The 19,088-nt window shown below is 59.9% G+C and overlaps 1 protein-coding gene across 1 annotated transcript in view; it reads left to right on the top strand.

The window, feature by feature from the left end:
* The window catches only part of SPTBN5 (spectrin beta, non-erythrocytic 5), a 49,266-nt gene extending 30,320 nt beyond the window's left edge, over nucleotides 1-18,946 (top strand). Inside the window, 34 exon segments of the mRNA XM_070519655.1 lie at nucleotides 320-469; nucleotides 615-806; nucleotides 983-1,078; nucleotides 2,533-2,648; nucleotides 2,734-2,848; nucleotides 3,624-3,737; nucleotides 3,930-4,051; nucleotides 4,313-4,475; nucleotides 4,691-4,879; nucleotides 5,145-5,222; nucleotides 5,865-6,037; nucleotides 7,883-7,973; nucleotides 8,119-8,265; nucleotides 9,168-9,305; nucleotides 9,387-9,643; nucleotides 9,823-10,009; nucleotides 10,241-10,453; nucleotides 10,930-11,126; nucleotides 11,245-11,449; nucleotides 11,709-11,903; nucleotides 12,870-13,025; nucleotides 13,272-13,489; nucleotides 13,625-13,814; nucleotides 14,044-14,220; nucleotides 14,391-14,495; nucleotides 14,824-15,039; nucleotides 15,210-15,281; nucleotides 15,544-15,630; nucleotides 15,724-15,815; nucleotides 15,930-16,015; nucleotides 16,856-16,906; nucleotides 17,162-17,246; nucleotides 17,493-17,653; nucleotides 18,389-18,946. Of these exon segments, the coding sequence (XP_070375756.1) occupies nucleotides 320-469; nucleotides 615-806; nucleotides 983-1,078; nucleotides 2,533-2,648; nucleotides 2,734-2,848; nucleotides 3,624-3,737; nucleotides 3,930-4,051; nucleotides 4,313-4,475; nucleotides 4,691-4,879; nucleotides 5,145-5,222; nucleotides 5,865-6,037; nucleotides 7,883-7,973; nucleotides 8,119-8,265; nucleotides 9,168-9,305; nucleotides 9,387-9,643; nucleotides 9,823-10,009; nucleotides 10,241-10,453; nucleotides 10,930-11,126; nucleotides 11,245-11,449; nucleotides 11,709-11,903; nucleotides 12,870-13,025; nucleotides 13,272-13,489; nucleotides 13,625-13,814; nucleotides 14,044-14,220; nucleotides 14,391-14,495; nucleotides 14,824-15,039; nucleotides 15,210-15,281; nucleotides 15,544-15,630; nucleotides 15,724-15,815; nucleotides 15,930-16,015; nucleotides 16,856-16,906; nucleotides 17,162-17,246; nucleotides 17,493-17,653; nucleotides 18,389-18,510 (4,956 nt within the window). The 3' untranslated portion in view covers nucleotides 18,511-18,946.
* Nucleotides 18,947-19,088: the final 142 nt, after the last annotated feature.

A 19,088-nucleotide genomic window follows, 5' to 3' on the forward strand; every position in this document is an offset into this window, starting at 1 on the left:
GCTTCCTGAGCAATCCCAGGGTCAGCACAAAGAGGGGTGAGAGAAGGAGCAGAGCAGTCCAGGGCCCAGGAGCAGGCAAGACTCACCTCCCAAATTAGGTTCCACCCAAGGGCCCTGCCAGCCCCTTCCTGTGGCTGGGGGTGCTAGCTGGGCCTGGGACATGTCTTCCTGGGCTAGAACCATTGGATCTCATTTACCAGGCGCTGCCCAGCCCTGCCGCTGGGGCCAGCAGTCAGCTACCTGGGCACAGGCATGTGGGACATCTCTGTGAATGGAGGCAGTATCAGCATCATGGGATTCATGTCCCCACCCCCACCAGGCCCAGGATTGGATCCAGGAGCGGGTCCAGCAGCTGAAAGAGCCAATCCTTCCTGGGGACCTGAAAGATAAGTTGAAGTTCCTGCAGAAACACCAGGCCTTCGAAGCTGAGGTCCAGGCCCATAAGGAGGTCATAACCTCTGTCGCCAAGGTAACAGCCAGGCCCTCAGCCCAAGCCCTGTCCCAAAATGTGGACTCCAGAATGGGCAAGGGGAAAAGCCTTTGCCAGAGGGAGCCTGTGGTGAGAAAAGCAGGAGGAAGGGAGACAGGCAAGATCTCCTGGGATCTCTCCCCAGGAGGGCGAGGCTCTCCTGGCACAGAGCCACCCTCGGGCGGGAGAGGTCTCCCAAAGACTCGGGGAGCTGCAGGAGCACTGGGAGAAGCTGAGGCAGGCACTGGCTCTCCGGGGCCAGGACCTGGAGGACAAGCAGAACTTCCTGGAGTTCCTACAGAGGGTGGACCTTGCAGAGGCCTGGATCCAGGAGATGGTGAGACCCAGCTGGGCAGGGGCAGAGCTGGGGGTGGGGCTGTGGGGCTGAGAGATGGGCGTGGGAACCCCAGTGGGAAGCTCCTGAAGACGCCACCTGCTCCAACGCTGCCCAGCAGCTGGGTGCCAGGGGGCTGGGTGCACCCAGGGCTGGTGCTCAGCATGCTGCCTCCGCAGGAGGTGATGGTGAATGTCGGTGACCTGGGCCAGGACCTTGAGCACTGCCTGCAGCTCCGTAAGCAGCTCCACATGTTCCGAGGAGTCTGGGCCGGGGTAAGGGGGCCCTCCATGGAGAGGGCGGCCGGGGCATCCCCCCATTGGGAAATAAAGCTCAGAGTAGTGACCCGGCAGGGGCTCTGGAGCCTGATGTGGGCTCTTGTGTCAGCTCCACACTTACTGCCGGCACATGCCTAGGCAGCCTCACTTTCTCACCAAACCTTCGTTTCTTCATCTTTAAAATGTGGATAACACCTGTCTCATAGGTCAGAGAGCATATGTGTGCTGTAGTGGTTACACGAGTCTATACATGTGATAAACTGTGTGGAGCTCTACCTGCCCCCCACACAGATGAGTGCCTGTAGGAACTGATGAACTCTGAATAAAGTCTGTCATCTGCATAATAGTTATACCAGTGTCCCATTCCTGGTTCTCTTAGTCTACTGTAATTATGTAAGATGTTACCATCGGGAGAAGCCGGAGAAGGGTACGTGGGACTTTCCTATACTACTTTTGCAATGTCCTGTGCATCTATAATTATTTCAAAATTTAAAAAAAGAACACGCATATGCCTGGATGTAGTGGGTAATCAATACACTGCAGCCACTCGTAACCCTCCTTCAGCATCTCCTCCCCACACCCCCTCCACACACACACCCCCAAAAATCGATTTCTCTTATGTGGTATAGAGGAAAGAAATTGGACAAATGTATTCACAATCCGGCGTTAGAGGCAGAATGTGCTAAGCTCGTCCCCCTGATGTAAGTGTGTGTGAGTTCTTAAAAGTCCACAGTGCTCCGATATCCTTTGCTATGGGTGGAATTTCACAGCCACCATGCCAGATGCTATAGTCGAGTGAGAGCCAGAGAGCTGGGCTCAAATCCTGGCTCTGTCACAAGTTAGCTGTGTTGGCCTCCCAGCTCTGCTCTGGCACCTACACCAGGAAAGAAATGCCCTTCCATGCCCTCCACGAAGGAGACTCTCCACAGGGCGGGGCTTTGGGAATTTCAACAAGCTCTACAAGTGCAAGGTGCTTGTACCAGGGGCAGAAAGCCTCCAATCCCACCCCTGTGAGGACCCCCTCCCTGAGTACCTATAAGCCTCACCCTGTGTTTAAGCAGTGGCAGCCTCAGCCCAGTGACTCCCAGGGCTGGGGACACCCAGACCCCAGGAGGCCCAAACCACCATCGCATTCCACCCCTCGCTTTGCTCTTCTTATCCGGAGAAGCTGCATTTTCACTTTAAAGGCTTCTGTTAATCAGTGCATCCCTGCCCACCCCCTCCCGCTTCTGGGAGCACATTTTCTCGCCTTGGAGCCAACTGTGGGGCTGCAGACCCCAAGTGTATCTTGCTCACTGCACCTGGTACAGGATGGGATGGAGGCCTCCACTCCCAGACATGCTGCCTTTCTCACTCTCTTGGGCCCAAGCTGACCCTCCACGTGCTGACAGCAGTGCAAAGAAGGGGCTCAGAGCCGGTGTCACCAATGCCCTCACCCTGCACTCCTGCAGGACACGGTGGATGACACCCACATCAGGAGCATCAATGACTGGTCGCTGCAGCTCAAGAACCGGGACCCTGAGCAAGTCAAGACCATCCACCAGTGGCGACACCAGCTCAACAACAGGCCAGTCCTGGAGTGGGGGAAGCAGGGGGGCTGGGAGAGGGGCTGGAGGGCCACCTCACACTCGGCCTTACACCCTCTCTGCCAGGTGGAAGTGTTTCCAGGGCAACCTGCTCCGGTACCAGCGGCAGCTTGAAGGGGCCCTGGAGATGCACTCCTTGTCCCGGGAGCTAGATGACATCACTGAGCGGATTGGGGAGAAAGTAAGCAGTGAGGGAGCAATGGCAGCCCATGGGCCAGGGGAGTGAGGGTGCCGGGGTCTCCCATGGGCCGCCCCTCACCCACTTCTCCTCTGCAGCTGGGGTACATGGAGGCAGGTCCCATAAGGGGTCTGTCAGGGGGTCTACCAGGGGCTCCATAAGAGCTCCCGTTGCAGGCTTGGAGGCCAGCCCTCCTGACCCTTTTTGCCCCCGGCAGCACTGTGGGTCCAGAGGCCAGAGCACCCTGTTCTTCCCTTGTCCCTGGACAAGCCCAGCCCCGCAGGAGGTTTGTCCAGGATTGTGTAGTGACCACAGAGAAATGTGGGCTAACCACTGACAGGGGCGGAAGTGAAGAGGTGGTGTGCAGCCTGAGAAGCCCCTGTGACACTGTCTGTGACACAGACAGTGCCCTGGCCCTGGCCTGCAGAGGGCTCTTGCTGAATGTTCCTCCTCCTCCTTGGGTTCCTGCCTCAGCCGGCCAGGCCTGGGTGTCTGTCCAGGCTCAGTTCCCCTAAAAGGAGAGTCAAATGAGATAGTGTCGGTGTAAGCCCCACACAGATGGAGACTCTCCAGCCCCAGGTTTCTCTGAGAGTCGTCCTCCTGCACAGAAGGAAGGGACCTCTGGTCGGGGCCAGCGCCCTGCCCCAGCCCGCGCAGAGCCCTGGGAAGGGCATCAGGCTGGGCACCTTCCGCACAGAAACCCCGTGACTGAGGACCCTGTGTGATGAGACCAGAGCTGGAGCCAAGGCCCGGCCTGTAATGCCCCGCTCCTCTCCAGGCTGCCTTGATCCAGGGCCCGGACCACGGGAAAGACCTGGAGAGCGTGCAGAGGCTGCTGCGGAGACACAAGGAGTTGGAGCAGCAAATGGGCCTCATCCAGGCGCAGGTGGAGGTGTGCAGCCAGGTGTGGAGGCGGGCCAGGGCCCAGGGTGCCTCCTCTGTGGGACCCCGCAGAGGCATGCGGGGGGGGGCGGCTTCGGGACAGCAAGCGTCACCAGGTCTGCTCAGCTGTCCACTCCACTGCCTGCAGCGGCCTCCCTGAGCACAGCCTGCCTCCCCGCCTCTGACCTGGCTTACCCCACAGGCCCTAGAGCGAGAGGTGGGCCGCTTCTGCCAGAGAAGCCCTGGGGCAGCCCCCAGCCTCAGCCACAAGCGGCGGGAGATGATGGACAGCTGGTGGCAGCTCCAGAGCAGGGCCCAGAAGTGGTATGAAGCCGCTGGGCCGCTCGTCCCTTTCCTCTGCAGCATCTCAGTCCCCGCACTTCCCCTTGGCCCGGTTTTCCCCCCGAGTCTTTCTCTGTCCTTCAAATAACCATCTGTGTTGTCACCCCACCACTTCTCAGCCTGTGGTGCTTCTTTGGCAAAGGGGATTCAGGGAGAGAAGGCCCTGGGAGGCACGGGGTAGGGGGGGAAGGTGGGGGAGGAGGGCTCAGAGGTCCAGGGAGAGCTGGTGAACCCCGTGGGCAGGAGGGAGTGCCTGGATGCCCTGCACCAAGCTTGGAAACTGCAGGCAGTGCTGCAGGAACTGCTGGTCTGGGCCCGGAGGCTGCGGGCTGAGATGGATGCTCCACGCGCCCCCAGCAGCCCCGCGGAGGCCCGGCACATGTTGGAGGAACACCAGCAGCGCAAGGTGAGCGGTGGGACCTGGGCCTTTCCTGGGATCTCACCTCTTCCCTGCCCTCTCCCTTATTGGGGTCCCCTCTTTCTCTGTCTCCTGCCTCTGCCTTTCTGCTCTTCCATTGCACCCCTTCAGCTGTCTTCCACACTCTCCTCCTCCCCACTGGGCCTCCTCTCTCCCACCGAGAGAGCCTCAGCCTCTGGGAGCTGAGCCCAGTCCTGTTACAGGCCGAGCTGGACTCCCGAACAGACAGCATCAGCCTGGCCCGAAGCACTGGGCAGCGACTGCTCGCAGTGGGGCACCCGTCTGCCCCTGACACCCGCCAGGCCCTGGCTGATTTAGACCAGGAGCTGAACAGCCTGGAAGGGGCCTGGCAGGAGCACCAGCTCCAGCTCCAGCAGGCCTTGGAGCTACAGGTGGGCAACTTCCATCCTGCCCCACCCATGGGGGCCCGTGCTAACCGCACTGCCCCTGGTCAAAGCCAAAGCCGGAGAGGCTGCTGTGCCAGGGGCTTTGCCCACCACCCACTTCCTACCACCCAGCTCGCCCACAAGTCTTGCCTGCTGTGGACTTGTTCTGCTGAGCCAGGACCATTTCTCCACTGGGCCACCAATAGGGTCACTCCATCTGCAGTGACTGGACCCTCTGCTCTCTTCTTCTTACCTTTTCCTTTCTCAACAGCTGGTTCTGAGTTCTGTGGAGCAGATGGAAAGTTGGCTCTGCAGCCAGGAAGCCTGCCCAGCCATTGAGGGTCAGGGGGTAGGTGCCGGGCAGGAGGGAGGGAGGGTTTACAAGAGCAGCATTCGGGATCACACCAGCCAGTGCTCCCTGAGCTGCCCAGGCCAAGGGGGTCTCCCCTCCCTCGACCGAGCTGGTCACTGAGCAGTCACGTGCCCATCGTTCGTGAGCAGTTCTTGTGGCCTGGCCTAGACCCCCAGGGAATGCCGTGGGAGCTTAGGAGGGGAGCGTGTAGCCCTTGACCCATTCTTGCCTCCTTCCCACCACCCTTCTCACCTCTGCCTTCCTCACTTCCTGACACCCTGAGGTTTCTTTTCCCACCACCGTCCCAACTTCTGTGGCAGGCGAGCCTGACTCACAGGAGACCTCAGAGAATAATCAGGGCCTCAGCTGACCTGTGCTGACGTAGTCTTACTGGGGGTGCAGGGGAGAGGGTGTCCCTGTTATATGAAAAAGCTCCTCTTCCCCCCTGGAAATTCTGACCCTTGACCCTTATCCAGGCACCTTCCCTGGTTGAGAATCACTGTCCTGAAGGCAGATACAGCCTTGAGGAAGCAGAGGCTGTGGCTGAGTGTTTGTAGGATGCTCTAGGTGGGAAAGCAGATAGCTTGGGATGGGGTGGGGCAGCCCCATGGGTATTATTCACTTCCTCACTCCCACCAGGATTCCTTGGCCAATGTGGAGACCCTTCTGTGGAAGCACAAGGTGGTTGAGCAGGGCCTGGAGGCACAGGCAGACAAAATCAGCATGTTGGAAGCCGCAGCTCGCAGCCTGCACCAGGGAGGGCACTCCGAGGCCCAGAGCGCCCTGGGCCGGTGCCAAGCCATGCTCCTGAGGTACCGCTGGCTCTGGGGTGGAGGGGAGCCATAAGTGGGCTGGCGTGGGCACTAGGCATCCAGCTGTTCCCTTCCCGCCCTTCCACCTGTTGGCCCAGGCTCACCAGCCTTTTCCAAGGGCTGAGGTCAGATGCCAGGGCCCACCACACCCAGCCCTGCAGTGTGTCGGCCAGTTGTGGATGTCAGGCAGCACAGGGTCATCCAGTTGAGCTAAGAGGGAGTTTTACCAAGAGGCGTATACTAGGAAACTCAGAGAGAGACAACCTGATGCAATGGCAGAGCCAGAGCTCAGTGGTTACTGTCAGCCCCCCCAGAGTAGAGGGTCCTGAGCTCCTGTGCTGCCCGCTCGTGGTGGGACTGGGCGCAGATTCCTCATGGAGTCTCACTGCTGCAACAAGGGGATGACCTCTCAGGGTTTTGGTGAGGACTGAAAAGGTACCGTGATATCTCAGCATGGCGCCTGGCTCTTGGGCAAGCTCACAGATTTCTTGTGCTCAGTTAACTGAATCCACTGGCACAGCCAGTGATGAGACACCAGGCTCCACCTTTGTTTCCTCGGAAAAGCCCGTCTGGTTCAGCTGCCTCGTCCAGCTCCTTAGCCTTTCAGATCAAGGCAGATTTGGCCAAAAGCCAGATCCCAGACTGGTGGGGGTCTCCATCCTTCCCAGAGAGCCCACCAGCGCCCTCAATGTTTGTGGCTCCTTGTGCATAGCCAGGCCATCCCCTCCTCCTTGCAGGTGGACCACACCTGGGTACCCTGGAGGTCTTTGATTGACAGATGGCAAATGTTAGTTTGCTGGTCTGTGTCAACATCCCCTCCTGGCAGTCACCTTAGGTGGTTCCTGGCAGGCCCGGCTGCCCCCCAGGACAGTGCCACTCTGACCCCCTCCACTCCAGGCTTCTGGCATCCTCTAAAGAGATGTTCTGTTCACTGGAGTATGTCTGCCTCTCTCTGCTCCCACACCCTTCAGCAGCCCCCACAGAGGGAGACAAGGGTCACACTCACACCAGGGTGGGGACTGTGCTGATGGGAGGGGTGTGTGGACCCCGGGGTCGGGGGAAGATATCAGAACTTCTTTTGGTATTTATTTTATAAGAGCTTATTTTTTATTTTTACTTTTGTGCCTATGGCAATACACTTAATATTTTGCTACAGAGGTACACACACATACATACATATATATTTGGGGGGTGCCTACTTAAAAAACTCTCACTGATAGCAGTACACGATCAAGAAAGTGATTTGGATACTGTCTCAGTCTGCTCGGGCTGCCATAACAAAACGCCACAGACTCAGCGGCTCAAACAACAGAAATGTATTTTCTCGTGACTCTGGAGGCTGGAATTGTAAGATCGAGGTGTGGGCAGGGTTGCTTTCTCCAGAGCTTCTCTCCGTGGCTTGCAGCTGGCCGTGTTCTCTCCGTGTCCTTACGTGGTCGTCTGTCTATGTATCTGTGCTCTAATCTCCTCTTCTTACAAGGACACCAGCCACATAGGATCAGGGCCCTCACTAATGACCTCATTTTAACTTCATTACATCCTTTAAAGGCCGTCTCTCCAAATACTGTCCCAATCTGAGGTCCTGGGGATTACGACTTCAACATAAGTATCTAGGGGGACACAATTTAGCCCATAACTGACACCAATAGAGAGGAGAAGTAGAATGTGTCTCTATTTCAAAGGAAACCCCAGACGGAGGGTATATTGATACCCAAGAAAGGCTGTCCCAGGCTGGAAGGGCACGCATATGTGCACGTGTGGGCATGCACACGCAAACACACCCCTGTGGCAGCTCCAGGTCCTGGTGGGCAGACCTGCGGGCCCATGAGACCCTCCTTCTGGCAGGAGAAAGGCACTCGTGGAGCGAGCCGGGACCCGCCGCCGCCAACTGGAGGAGCTCCGGCAGCTGCAGACTTTCCTGCAGGACTCCTCCGAGGTGCCCCTTGGTCGGGGTGGGGAGTGGTTGTGAGGGGCAGGGAGTTGCCCCAGAGGGAAGCCACCCTTCCTACGGGGCAGCCCAGAGCCTAGGGGGCCAGAGGAGAGCCCTAAGCAGCACAGCCTGGTTCTCCCCATATGCCCAGGCGGCCGCGTGGCTCAGGGAGAAGAACCTGGTGGCCCTGGAAGAGGGCTGGCAGGACCCAGCCTCGCTGCAGGCACAGGTGCAGAAGCAGCAGAAACTCCAGGCCGAACTGGATACGAGTGTGCACCTTCGACAAAGGCTGCAGATGGTGAGGCCCTGGGGCTCTGGCTGGGGGCCTGCAACAGTCCTGCCCGCCCCAGAGTGTGGGGCGACCTCACAGAGCCCCGGCAGCCAGCTCTGAACCTTAGTAATGGATGGCCAACGTTCATCGAGTGCTTTCTGTGGGCAGGCGCCATGCCAAGCAGCAAAGAGCAGCTAGAAGCAGTAGCTTCCTGGGGCACCCTCTCCAAAAACGGTGCCTTTTCAAGAATTTTGAAGATAGTATTTTAACACGATGGTTTTTAAAACTGTCAAGGAAAGACATTAATGTTCAGAGTCAGGGCACCACCAGCGGTCCCGTGGGTAAAGAGTCAAGTGTATCACCTTTTAAATCTACCCGCTTCCACCTACAAAAGGCAGGCCTTGACCCCAGGGTTGCTCCGATATAAAGTGCCTGCTAGGTATTTTAAATGTGTTATCTCAGGGCCGGCCCTGTGGCCAAGTGGTTAAGTTCATGCACTCCGCTTTGGCGGCCCAGGGTTTCACTGGTTCGGATCCTGGGCACGGACATGGCACCACTCATCAGGCCACGTGGAGGCGGCGTCCCACATGCCACAACTAGGAGGACCCACAACTAAAATATGCAACTATGTACTGGGGGAATTTGGGGTGAAAAAGCAGAAAAAAGGAGAAAGAAGATTAACAACAGTTGTTAGCTCAGGTGCCAATCTTTAAAAAAAAATGTTTTATCTCATTTAAACAAAGCAATCATTGTTATCCCCGTTGTATGGATAAGGCAGTTGCGCTCAGAGAGGTTAAGGAACTTGCTCAAGATCTCACAGCTAGCATGCAGAGACCCTAGAGCTGCAGGGGTAGTGGTTCGAGCCAACACAAGTGCCCTGGCACCAGCCGTCCTGAGTCCCTGAGGTCTGTGCCATTTTGTGGCTGTAGGAAGGGCAGAGGCTGCTACAGGGGGGCCACCAGGCCTCAGAGACCATCCAGAAGCAGCTGCAGGAGCTGGGATTGCTCTGGGACGAGCTGCAGGCCAACTGCCAGAAGGCAGCAGCCAAGCTCCAGGAGGCCTGCGAGGTGAGGCTGTGCCAGCGACGGAGCAGGCCGGTTGGGACTCCGGGCCTCTGCCCCTCGTGCCTACCTCACATTCTCCCGCAGGGCCTGCGTCTGCGGAGGAGTGTGCAGGAACTGGAGAGCTGGCTGGGGCCCATGGAGGTTGAGCTGAGAGCCCCGCTCAGGGGCCAGGACCAGCCTGGGCTGGATGAGCTCCTGGAGGCCCAGGGAGAGCTGGAGGCCTCAGTGGACAGGCAGACCAGGAGGGCACAGGCCCTGGTGGGCCAGACCCGAGCCTTTATACAGGAAGGCCACTGCCTGGCCCAAGATGTGGAAGAGCAGGCCCAGCGACTGCTTCAGAGGTAGATCAGCCGTCTGCATCCTCCCCTCCCTCTTCCTCCCTGCCCCCCACTTGTCTCCTGAGGGTGTCCCCATGGCCACGTGACGGGCACAGATGGGTGAGCTCTCTGAGTCACTGTTGGGCCCTAATGCTGATGCCCGCAGTCGCCACCTGTCCTGGTCCTGCCCTCCACTGCTGCAGGTTCGAGAGTCTGCGGGGGCCCCTGGGGGAGCGCAGGACGGCTCTGGAGGCCCGGAGCCTCCTTTTGCAGTTCTTCAGGGACGCAGACGAGGAGATGGCCTGGGTGCAGGAGAAGCTGCCCTTGGCAGCCGCCCGAGACTCCAGCCAGAGCCTGAGCGCCCTGCAGCATCTGCAGGAGAAGCACCAGGTGGGGCCCCCCCAGGGGCGGCTCCATCAGCCAGAGAGATGGCCCTGTGGCCCAACTGGGGGCTCTGCCTCCTGTGGGTTTTGGGGACGCCTTGGATTCTTTGTTGGTCACAAGGACAGGGAAGTCCTTGGGGGCAAGTCTCTGGGGTCCCATGAGACTTCAGGCACAACTCTGGGGACCCCAAGCAGTGCCCAGTAGCATCCCTGGTGCTGTCTTCCGCTGGCTCCACAGAACCTGGAGAGCGAGATGAGCAGCCACGAGGCTCTGACCCAGGCGGTGGTGAGCACCGGGCACAAGCTGGTGCAGGCTGGGCACTTTGCTGCCCGTGACGTGGCCGCCCGAGTACGGCAGCTGGAGAGCGCCGTGGACCGCCTGCGGGCAGAGGCTGCGCGGAGGAGGCGGTGGCTGCAGCAGGCCCAGGAGGCCCAGCAGTTCCTGACGGAGGTGAGGGGGCGATGCGGACCCCAAGGGCCGGGGCTGGGCATGAGGACGCCTAGAGTGTACACAGCCCTGGAAGGGGACCCCCACGTGGGGCTCCAGCTCTCTGGGCATCTTCTGTCACCTCCACTGAGTGGGCATCTTCTGTCACCTCCACCTCCTGCCCCCAAGGTCTTCCTCCTGCGTGTTTCCCAGAATACAGGCCACTGGGTTCGGTTGGGTTTGGTTTGGCTTTGCTGTTTCTCTAAACCAGTGGTTCTCAGTCAATGCTTTACGTCAGAATCACCTGGAACCTTTAAGAAATACTGATCCTCAGGCTCCGTTCCAGACCAAATCAGAATCTTTAGCAGTGAGACCCAGGCAGCAGGAGTTTTTAAAGCTCTCCAGTGATTCCAGTGTACAGCCGGGTGGCCATGAACCCCAAGCTGGGAGCACTGGAGAGCATCGACCAGGGAAAGCTTACCCCGTCTATGTCACCCCAGCTCCTGGAGGCAGAATCCTGGCTGGCAGAACGGGGCTGTGTCCTGGACATTGAGGACGTGGGCCAGAGTGCCGAGGCCACACAGGCCTTTCTTCGGCGGCTGGAGGCCACCAGGAGAGAGCTGGAGGGCTTTGGCCCACGTATCGAGAGACTGCAGCAGACTGCAGCCCTCCTTGAGAGTGGGCAGAACCCAGAAAGGTGCGTGGGAGCCAGGCCTGTCAAGTGAGGAGCGGAGAGGGGCGCTCCCTACAGAGGCGTGCGAGGCTGATACTGCCAGGAGAGGAGGGCTGCAGTGGGGTTGTCCTTCCTGCCACAGCCCCAAGGTGCTGGCCCGGATGCGGACAGTGAGGGAGGCCCATTCGGGGCTGCTGCGGAGAGTGGAGAGCAGGGGCCAAGGCCTGCGGGAGCAGCTGCAGCTCCACCAGCTGGAACGAGAGGCCCTGCTCCTTGATGCCTGGCTGGCCAGCAAGGTGGCTTCTGCTGAGTCCCAGGACTGTGGGCAGGACCTGGAGGCCGTCAAAGTGAGCCACTTCCAAACGAACCTGGGGGAGAGTGGATTGAGGTTGAGCAAGGGTGGAGAGGTGTTCATGTGGGGTGGAAGGGAGGCCAAGGTGAGCAGAGGGGAAATGGGGGTCTCTGGGCTCTGGGAGGGTCCCTGCGGTTCTAGAGGTGGGGCCGAGTGCCGATGGAACTGTCAGGTACTGCCAAGCCCTTCGTGAGCTTGGAGAGCTGCTGGGCACCACCTCCAGGGTGACCCTCCCTGGCCCCACCTCCTTGCAGGTGCTGGAAGAGAAGTTTGATGCTTTCAGAAAGGAAGTCCAGAGCCTGGGGCAGGCCAAGGTTCAGGCCCTGAGGGAGCTGGCAGGCTCCCTGGAACGGGCAGCACCCCGGTGCTGTCCCCAGATCCAAGCCCAGAGGAGTCGCATCGAGGCCACTTGGGAGAGACTGGACAGGGCAATAAAAGCCCGCACAGAGGTAGCCAAACCAGGCCAGGGGCAGCCAAGGGGCGGGGACCCCTGTGCCTTTTGCCTGGGCCAGGGACAAACAGACCCAACAGCGGGGATATGAGTGTGTGTGTGTGTGTTTGTGTGTGTGTGGAGGGAGGTGGCTGCGTCTAACTCCCAGGACCGAGCAAGTCTCAAAGAGTCTCGAAGTCTTCCACCTCCAGCCCGCTCCACACTTTGTTTCCTCCTCCTTCACATCTCCAAGGAGAAACAGAAAGCATGACTGAATTGCTTGAAGCGCCCCCTAAACTCAGGCTTCGGTTTTATTAAGACACACACCGTGTTGATCTCCCTTCCTTAACCACACACTTAATGGGGTGAGATCTCGACATCGTGTGACAGAGGCTCCTTCGTTCCACTCACTCACCCTTCTGATCTAAACGCTCTGAGTGGATTTGTCTGCCAAGGGAGTCTTCGGTGTTCCTCCACAACCTGAGCTCTCAGCCACAACTGGTGGTTTCTATACAAGCAGCCCAGCCCCCTGAGTCCCTGATGGATCACAGCCCAGAGATGCCATCTCTGAGGGTCCAGGCCGGGCAGCCTCCTGAGCTGGCCCTCTCTCCCTCTCTTGGCCCCATCAGAAGAGCTGCAGGTGGTGCCTGCCTGGGCCGAGCCAGACCCCAAAAACCAACCTCCTCCCTCACATAGGCCCTTCCCCACCCCCTTCAGAGCCTCCATCTCTGCCTTTCTCATGAGTTGTGCACTGAAGACCCTGCCCTCACAGAATGCCCCCAGGGCCCTACCACATCATCAGGAGCATCACTCGTTCATTGAGCACCTGCCACATTTAAGATGTTTTCTGTACCTGGTGGTTATGAACGGGTCAGTAAGTCCCATGGTCCTCCTTGTTTAAAAGGAGGTGGCCCAGGAGGCCATGTCTCCAGGGAGAAAGGACCCTGGGAGCTCAGCCCAGAGCAGACCCTCCCTCCCCTCCCAGAACCTAGCCACAGCCCGTGAGGTCCGAGGCTTTGAGCAGGCGGCCGCTGAACTCTGGGGCTGGATGCAGGAGAAGGCCACCCTGATGGAGCGAGGTGCCCGTGGCCACAGCCTGTCATCTGTGCAGACCCTGCAGCAACAGCACAGGTGCCTGGAGGTGAGGGCCTACACCCGGTGGCCTGTCTGAGCCCCTCCCTGAAGGCAGTGGCTAAGGGCACCACAGAGGGCAGGTGAGGGGCCTCCCAGCCTGGGACTGCTTGCCCAGGTGTGGAGCAGAGCAAGGTGGCCTCTCCCAGTCTGGGAAGCAGAGCGGGACTCCTCAGAGAGGACTGGGTGCTCCCTGAATGAGGAGCATGCCGCTGGTTACCAGGGGGCGAGGCCTGACTGTGTGTTCTGGCGGCAGAGGGAACTGGCGGCCATGGAGAAGGAGGTGGCACGGGTGCAGACAGAGGCCTGCCGACTGGGCCAGCTACACCCTGAGGCTCAGGAGGGCCTGGCCGCACGGCTGGCTGAGGTGCAAGATGCCTGGGCCACCCTGGGGGCAAAGGCCCAGGAGCAGAGTCAGCAGCTGGAACAGGCTGCCCAGGGCCATGCCTTCCTCAGACGCTGTCGGGAACTACTGTAAGTGGCGTCCTGGCCGGGCTGTTGGCTCAGCTCTTCAGGGAGCTGGACTCTACCTTCCCCTGCACAGCTCCTGCCCTGCTCCCTCCCCAGGCTGCCCTCCCGCCCTGACAGCTTCCTTTCCCTGCCCCTCAGAGCGTGGGCTCAGGAAAGGCAGGCACTGGTGTCCTCGGAGGAGCTGGCTGGGGACATGACAGGAGCTGAGTGGCTCCTGGGGCAGCATGAGGAGCTACGGCAGGAAATCAAGGAGCACTGCCTTCAAGCCTGGGATGCACAGCAGGAGGGGCAACAGCTGGTGGACAAAGGCCACTTCATGTCCCTGGAGGTATGTGCAGAGGTGGGCCTAGGGTTGAGCTGGGCACGGGGTCCAATCACCAAGGCCTTGGAACCCCCAGCAGGAGAGGAAGGCCAAGCAAGGGGCGGAGAGAGAGGCAGAGAAGGGGAGGGTCCAGGCCTCGAGGCCTTCCCTGCACACCACTGCTGGGCACTCTGGCCCTCCCCTCCCCAGGTGGCTCTGCCTGAGCATCTCACCCACAGCACCCCCTCCCCACCAGGTGACAGAGTGTCTGCAGGAGCTGGAAGGGCGGCTGCAAGGGCTCAAGGAGGCTTGGGCCCTGTACCAGGAACGCTGCGCGGAGAACTCGAGGCTGCAGGAGCTGCGGCAGGGGCTGGACCAGGCCGAGGCCTGGCTGGCCTCCCGGGAGGGCCTCCTGCTGGACCCCAACTGTGGGGTGAGCTGAGGCCCTGTCCTCTAGCGGGCTGCACTGTCCAGCAGCTATGGCCAAGGGCAGGTCCTGCTGCTCCTCTGCTCGCTGGCCACCCGGGCCCGGTTGCAGAGGGCAAGGTGAAGGCTCGGCAGCCCCAGGAGCTGGGCCTCAACCCGGGCTTCACTTCTCCCCAGCGGTCAGTGTCAGATGTGGAGTTGCTGCTCCGCAGACACCAGGACTTCGAAAAGCTACTGGCAGCCCAGGAAGAAAAGTTTGCCCAACTGCAGAGGAAGGTGGAGGTGAGCAAGGCTGGGCCAAGGGTGCACCAGGAGACAGGGGCCTGAGGGCTGGGGGCCTGAGAGTCGGGGTCTCCCCAGAGCACTAAGTCCACATCTGACCCTTCAGGAAAGCCCCACTTTCCGTTGCCAGTCCCTGTCACCCTCTGTCCTGGTAGGCTAGGGCACCACTGTGGACTGGGTTGAGAGGGAAGTCTGAACTGAAGCAGGAAGAGATGAAGAACAGTGAGGAGACAGGGGCTCTCTGGGTGGGAGGGGTTTGGGAAGGAGAGGCTGGGCATGGACCCCCCCCTGGAGCCCTGACCTGGCTCACCTTGCTCCCCTCCCCAAGATGGAACAGCAAGTGAAGGGGCTGAAACCTGGGACAGTTGGCAGTGAGCTGACCTCCCTCCACCAGAGGCCCTTTGGAAGCTGGTGGCCAGGAGCACAGCTGGCTGAGACAAGGGTCCTGCCATCGGGTGTCCCTGTTGGGCCACGCACACTCTTTGCCACCACCATCTCCCTGGAGCATGAGGCCGGACAGCAGGAGCCCAGTGAGGCCATGAGGGTAGGGGCCCACACCCTGAGGCACTGGCGGCCGGGAGCACCAGGCACAGGAGCTGAGGGTCACGGGCAACGAGGAGGTCAGGGAGGAGTGGATACCAAGCCCACCTTCCAGAAGGAGCCCATCCTCTGTGCTGGTCCTGATGTTTCCTGGGCCCCATCTTGCATTTCCAGGATGCAAAGGGAGCCCCAACCATGGAGGGGTTTCTGGAGCTTAAGCAGCAGCCCCTGCCCGGGGAGAGGCAGGTAAGTGCCGGGAGATTCCTTCTCCAGGCAGCTCCCCTCCCCAGAACCACTCAAGGCGCTCAGAAGGGCTGCTGTGGACTCTGGGTGGACTTCCCCCTCCCTGCCCCCATTCTTAGGGCAGTTCAGCTTCTTGGGACCACGCTACAGCTTTTGCCCACACCCAGGTGAGGCAGGGCTCCTCCTCCCAGCCTCCCTGGAAATGGCTCCCTCTTCCCCATGGGCACCTTGGGCCCGGTGCCACCTCACTGCCTTCTCTCCACAGCCCAGCTCGAGCTCCTGGGATGGCTGCTATGGGGTCTTGGGAAGCAGTTCCCTGAGCCTGTTCCCAGATCAGAGGATGGCAGTGGAGGTACCAGACGGCATGTGGGGAGGGCAGAGGACAGAGGGCCCCATGGGGAAAAGCTGAGCTGGCCATGGCGACCTGCCTCTTATCTCCCCTCAGAAAGTGGCTTCCATGGCCACCCTTGACCTCGTGGGAGCCCAGTGTGAGAAGCCGAGGGACCACCAAGGCAGGAAACACACCTTCTCCTTAAGGTGAGCACCACCTGGGGAGAGACACCGCCCAGGATATGCTGACTCAGCGGGCACAGGGGGCTGGAGACAGGGGTCCCCTGCGAAGAGTGTGACCTACGGCTGTCTGGGAGCCAGGCTGAGCAGCGGGACGGAGATCCTGTTTGCAGCATCGTCAGAAGCGCAGGCTGAGAGCTGGCTGCAAGCCCTGAGCAGGGCCACAGGTGGGCTCCAGGGGAAGCCTAGGGTGGGGTGTGGGGGGCACTGATTCCCTGGGCCCCAGGCTGCTGCTGTTTTATGCATCCTTGGAAAGTTTCACATCTTGCATCTCTATAGCCTGAGAGGTCCGTGGGACTTATTGTCTTTTCTCAAAAAATTTAAGGCCCAGAGCCTGTAAGCAGCTTGCCAAAGATCACATAGCTCATTAGTAACAGGCAGGGTCAGACATGATGCCTGGCGGCCTCCTGGTCTGCTGTCTGACTCCAGAGCCCTTCCCGTGAGGATCCTCGTGGGCTTTCCTAGGCTCTGCTGTCTGATCCTGGGGCGTCTCTAACACTCTAGTCCTCAGACTGCTCTGAATGCACCTCCCTCACGGTGTCTTGTAGACAGCGGCCAAACCCAGTTCTGCCACCAGGGGGCGCTTAGAAAGCACCCCCACCGAGCACCTTCTCTGTGGTCTGACAGTCCCGGAGGAGAGCGTGCTTGAGGCATGTCCTGAGACTGCTGGGGCTCCACCAGGAGTCCCTTCCTGCTCCTCCCAGGCTCGCTGGGCTCCTCGCTCTGCCTGTTCCCCCTCGGGTCTCTCCCTGAGCCTGTCCTTTGAGAACCCCAAAGGGATCCTGAGTTTCTTCAGCGTCTCAGCATCTCCTCCCGCTGAGCCTTTCTCACCAGTTCCTCTGCATTCAGTGTCCGGGAGGCAGACCCGCCCCTGCCCGCACCGACCTCCTGGTGGGAAGGCTTGTGCGGCCAGGGCCTCCAGAGGCAGGAGTGCCTCAGTCTGCTGGGCTGCTGTGACAGAATACCACAGACTGGCAGGTTCTAAACGAGACATTTATTTCCCACAGTTCCGGAGGGTGGGAAGTCCAAGATGAAGGCGCCAGCAGATTGGGTGTCTGGTGAGCGCCTGCTTCCGGGCTGCAGACAGCTGCTTTCTTGCTGTAGCCTCACAGGGCAGAGGGGAGAGGGAGCTCCTGGGGTCTCCTTTATAAGGTCTCCACCCTCATGACCTAAGCACCTCCCGAAAGTCCCCCTCCTAATACGGTCGCCCTGGGGTTAGGGTGCAAGGAGGAAGGAGCACACAGGGAGGCTGCTGCCTGCGGATGGCCGGCCTCCGGGTCAGGGCTGACCGCTGTTCTGCCTTTGCTCTGCAGCCCACAGTCTGAGCCCAGAACCCAGAGGCAGGCCTCCAGGCTCCCTGGCCACTGAGGGGCTGCCCAGCATGGCCGCTCCGCTCAGGTAGGGCATGTGGGCTGCGGGCGGGGGGGGGGGTCCTGAGCCTCCGTGACTGCCACAGATGGTGCCCTCTCAAGCCTGCAGGCCTGGGACTCAGACCTACACTGCTAGGGTGTGGGGTAACCCCCACATTTGAGACCCTCGACCACCCCCAGGAAACAGACAGCCCCAGCACTGCCCCCTCCATCAAACGCCTAGTGCAAACCATGCTCACTCTCTGCAGTGATGGCAGTCTGTCTTTCCCCACAGATTCCACGGATGTCCCCCACCAGGGGCTAGTGCCACTGGGGCCCTGCCCTCCCCGCTGAGGGAGAGACGCACACAGCCCCTGGAGTCCCTGCCGATGGCTGGCCCTGCAGAGGAAAACGCACAAGGCTCCCACCGCCTCTCCTGCTCAGGCCGGACCCCAGGTGAGGGGCACACGGGTCCCCTTTGCACATGCTAGAAAACCTGCCCGCTCTGTCCGCCTCGAGCCCATGCAGCCCTCACTCCTTGGTCTGCTCCTTTTCTCCCTCCAAGACACAGCATTGTTTGCACGGCGGTTTACCGGACAGCCAGAGCCCTGCCACACCCGTGCTCCTGTCCCTGCCTCTGCCTCCATCCTCTCCTGCTCTCCCCAGTCCAAAGGGGAGAGGGGCCTTCCTGTCCTAGAGAGGGCCAGGACGTCACCCGGACACATACACAGACTAGATACAGAGACAGACGCGCACATACAGCTGTGTGCCTGAGGAGCACTCCCACGGTGACGGGGCGGCAGCCATGGTTGTGTCTCGGGTCTAACTATCCACTCCTTCTCCTGCAGCCCGCAGGTTCCCATTTATGATTCAGATGATGTGCTGCTGAGTGAAGGGGCCTTGTCCTGGACACAGTGCTTCTGCAGCTGCCAAGGCAGCCATTTCTGCTGCTCTATGACTCGAGCCACATGCCCAGGACAGGCAGATGCAGTGAGCTGGGGCATGAGAACCACCTGTCTCCCACCCGCCCCACACACAGTGGTTACTGCTCCCAGCATCCACATCTCACATCTATGTTAGGAGGAGGTGGAATATTCGAAGGGAGGCAAGAGGCCTGGGGCACCAGTGCCTGGATAAGATTCTAGGGTGGCTGGGCCCTAAATTCACTCTGCCTCCCTGTTCTCCCAGCAGGTCTGGGCCCTGAAGTGAACCCTGAGGTGGCACCAAACCTCAGAGCTACAAGCGAGGACACCCACAAGGGGACCAGAATGAGACTCAGCAACCAGGCCCCTCGTGACCAACTTCTAGAATAGATGGTTCTCTGTGAGGATGGCCCCATCAAGGTCACTGCTTGCTGGAGTTACACCGTTGGCGCTGTCTCTTTCCTTAGCTCATCTGGTCCCAGGTCGGACCACCCTTACTGTGGGGCAGGAACCAGCCCTTTGTCTGAGTCCCTGGCCTCTCTGCTGGCAGTCACTGTCTGCAAGTCTGCTCACCTGTCAGGGCTGCAGCAGCGGAAACCCACAGGCCAAAGTCGCCTTGTCCCTGCTTGGAAAGGGTGGCCCTGAGCATGGGGTAGACTCAGCCATGAGCAGGGGGCCACCCCTCAGGGGAAGCCCACGCTGACCCACTAGCTCTGTATGGGGCCTGGGGAGACATTACATTTTGTCTTTTTTTTTTTTTTTTTAAAGATTGGCACCTGGGCTAACAACTGTTGCCAATCTTTTCTTTTTTTTTTTTTTACTGCTTTTATCTCCCCAAACCCCCCTGTACACAGTTGTATCTCTTAGTTGCACGTCCTTCTAGTTGTGGGATGTGGGACGCCGCCTCAACGTGGCCTGACGAGCAGTGCCATGTCCGCGCCCAGGATCCGAACCCTGGGCTGCCGCAG

Source organism: Equus asinus, chromosome 2 (assembly GCF_041296235.1).
Source record: "Equus asinus isolate D_3611 breed Donkey chromosome 2, EquAss-T2T_v2, whole genome shotgun sequence".
Lineage (NCBI taxonomy): Eukaryota > Metazoa > Chordata > Mammalia > Perissodactyla > Equidae > Equus > Equus asinus.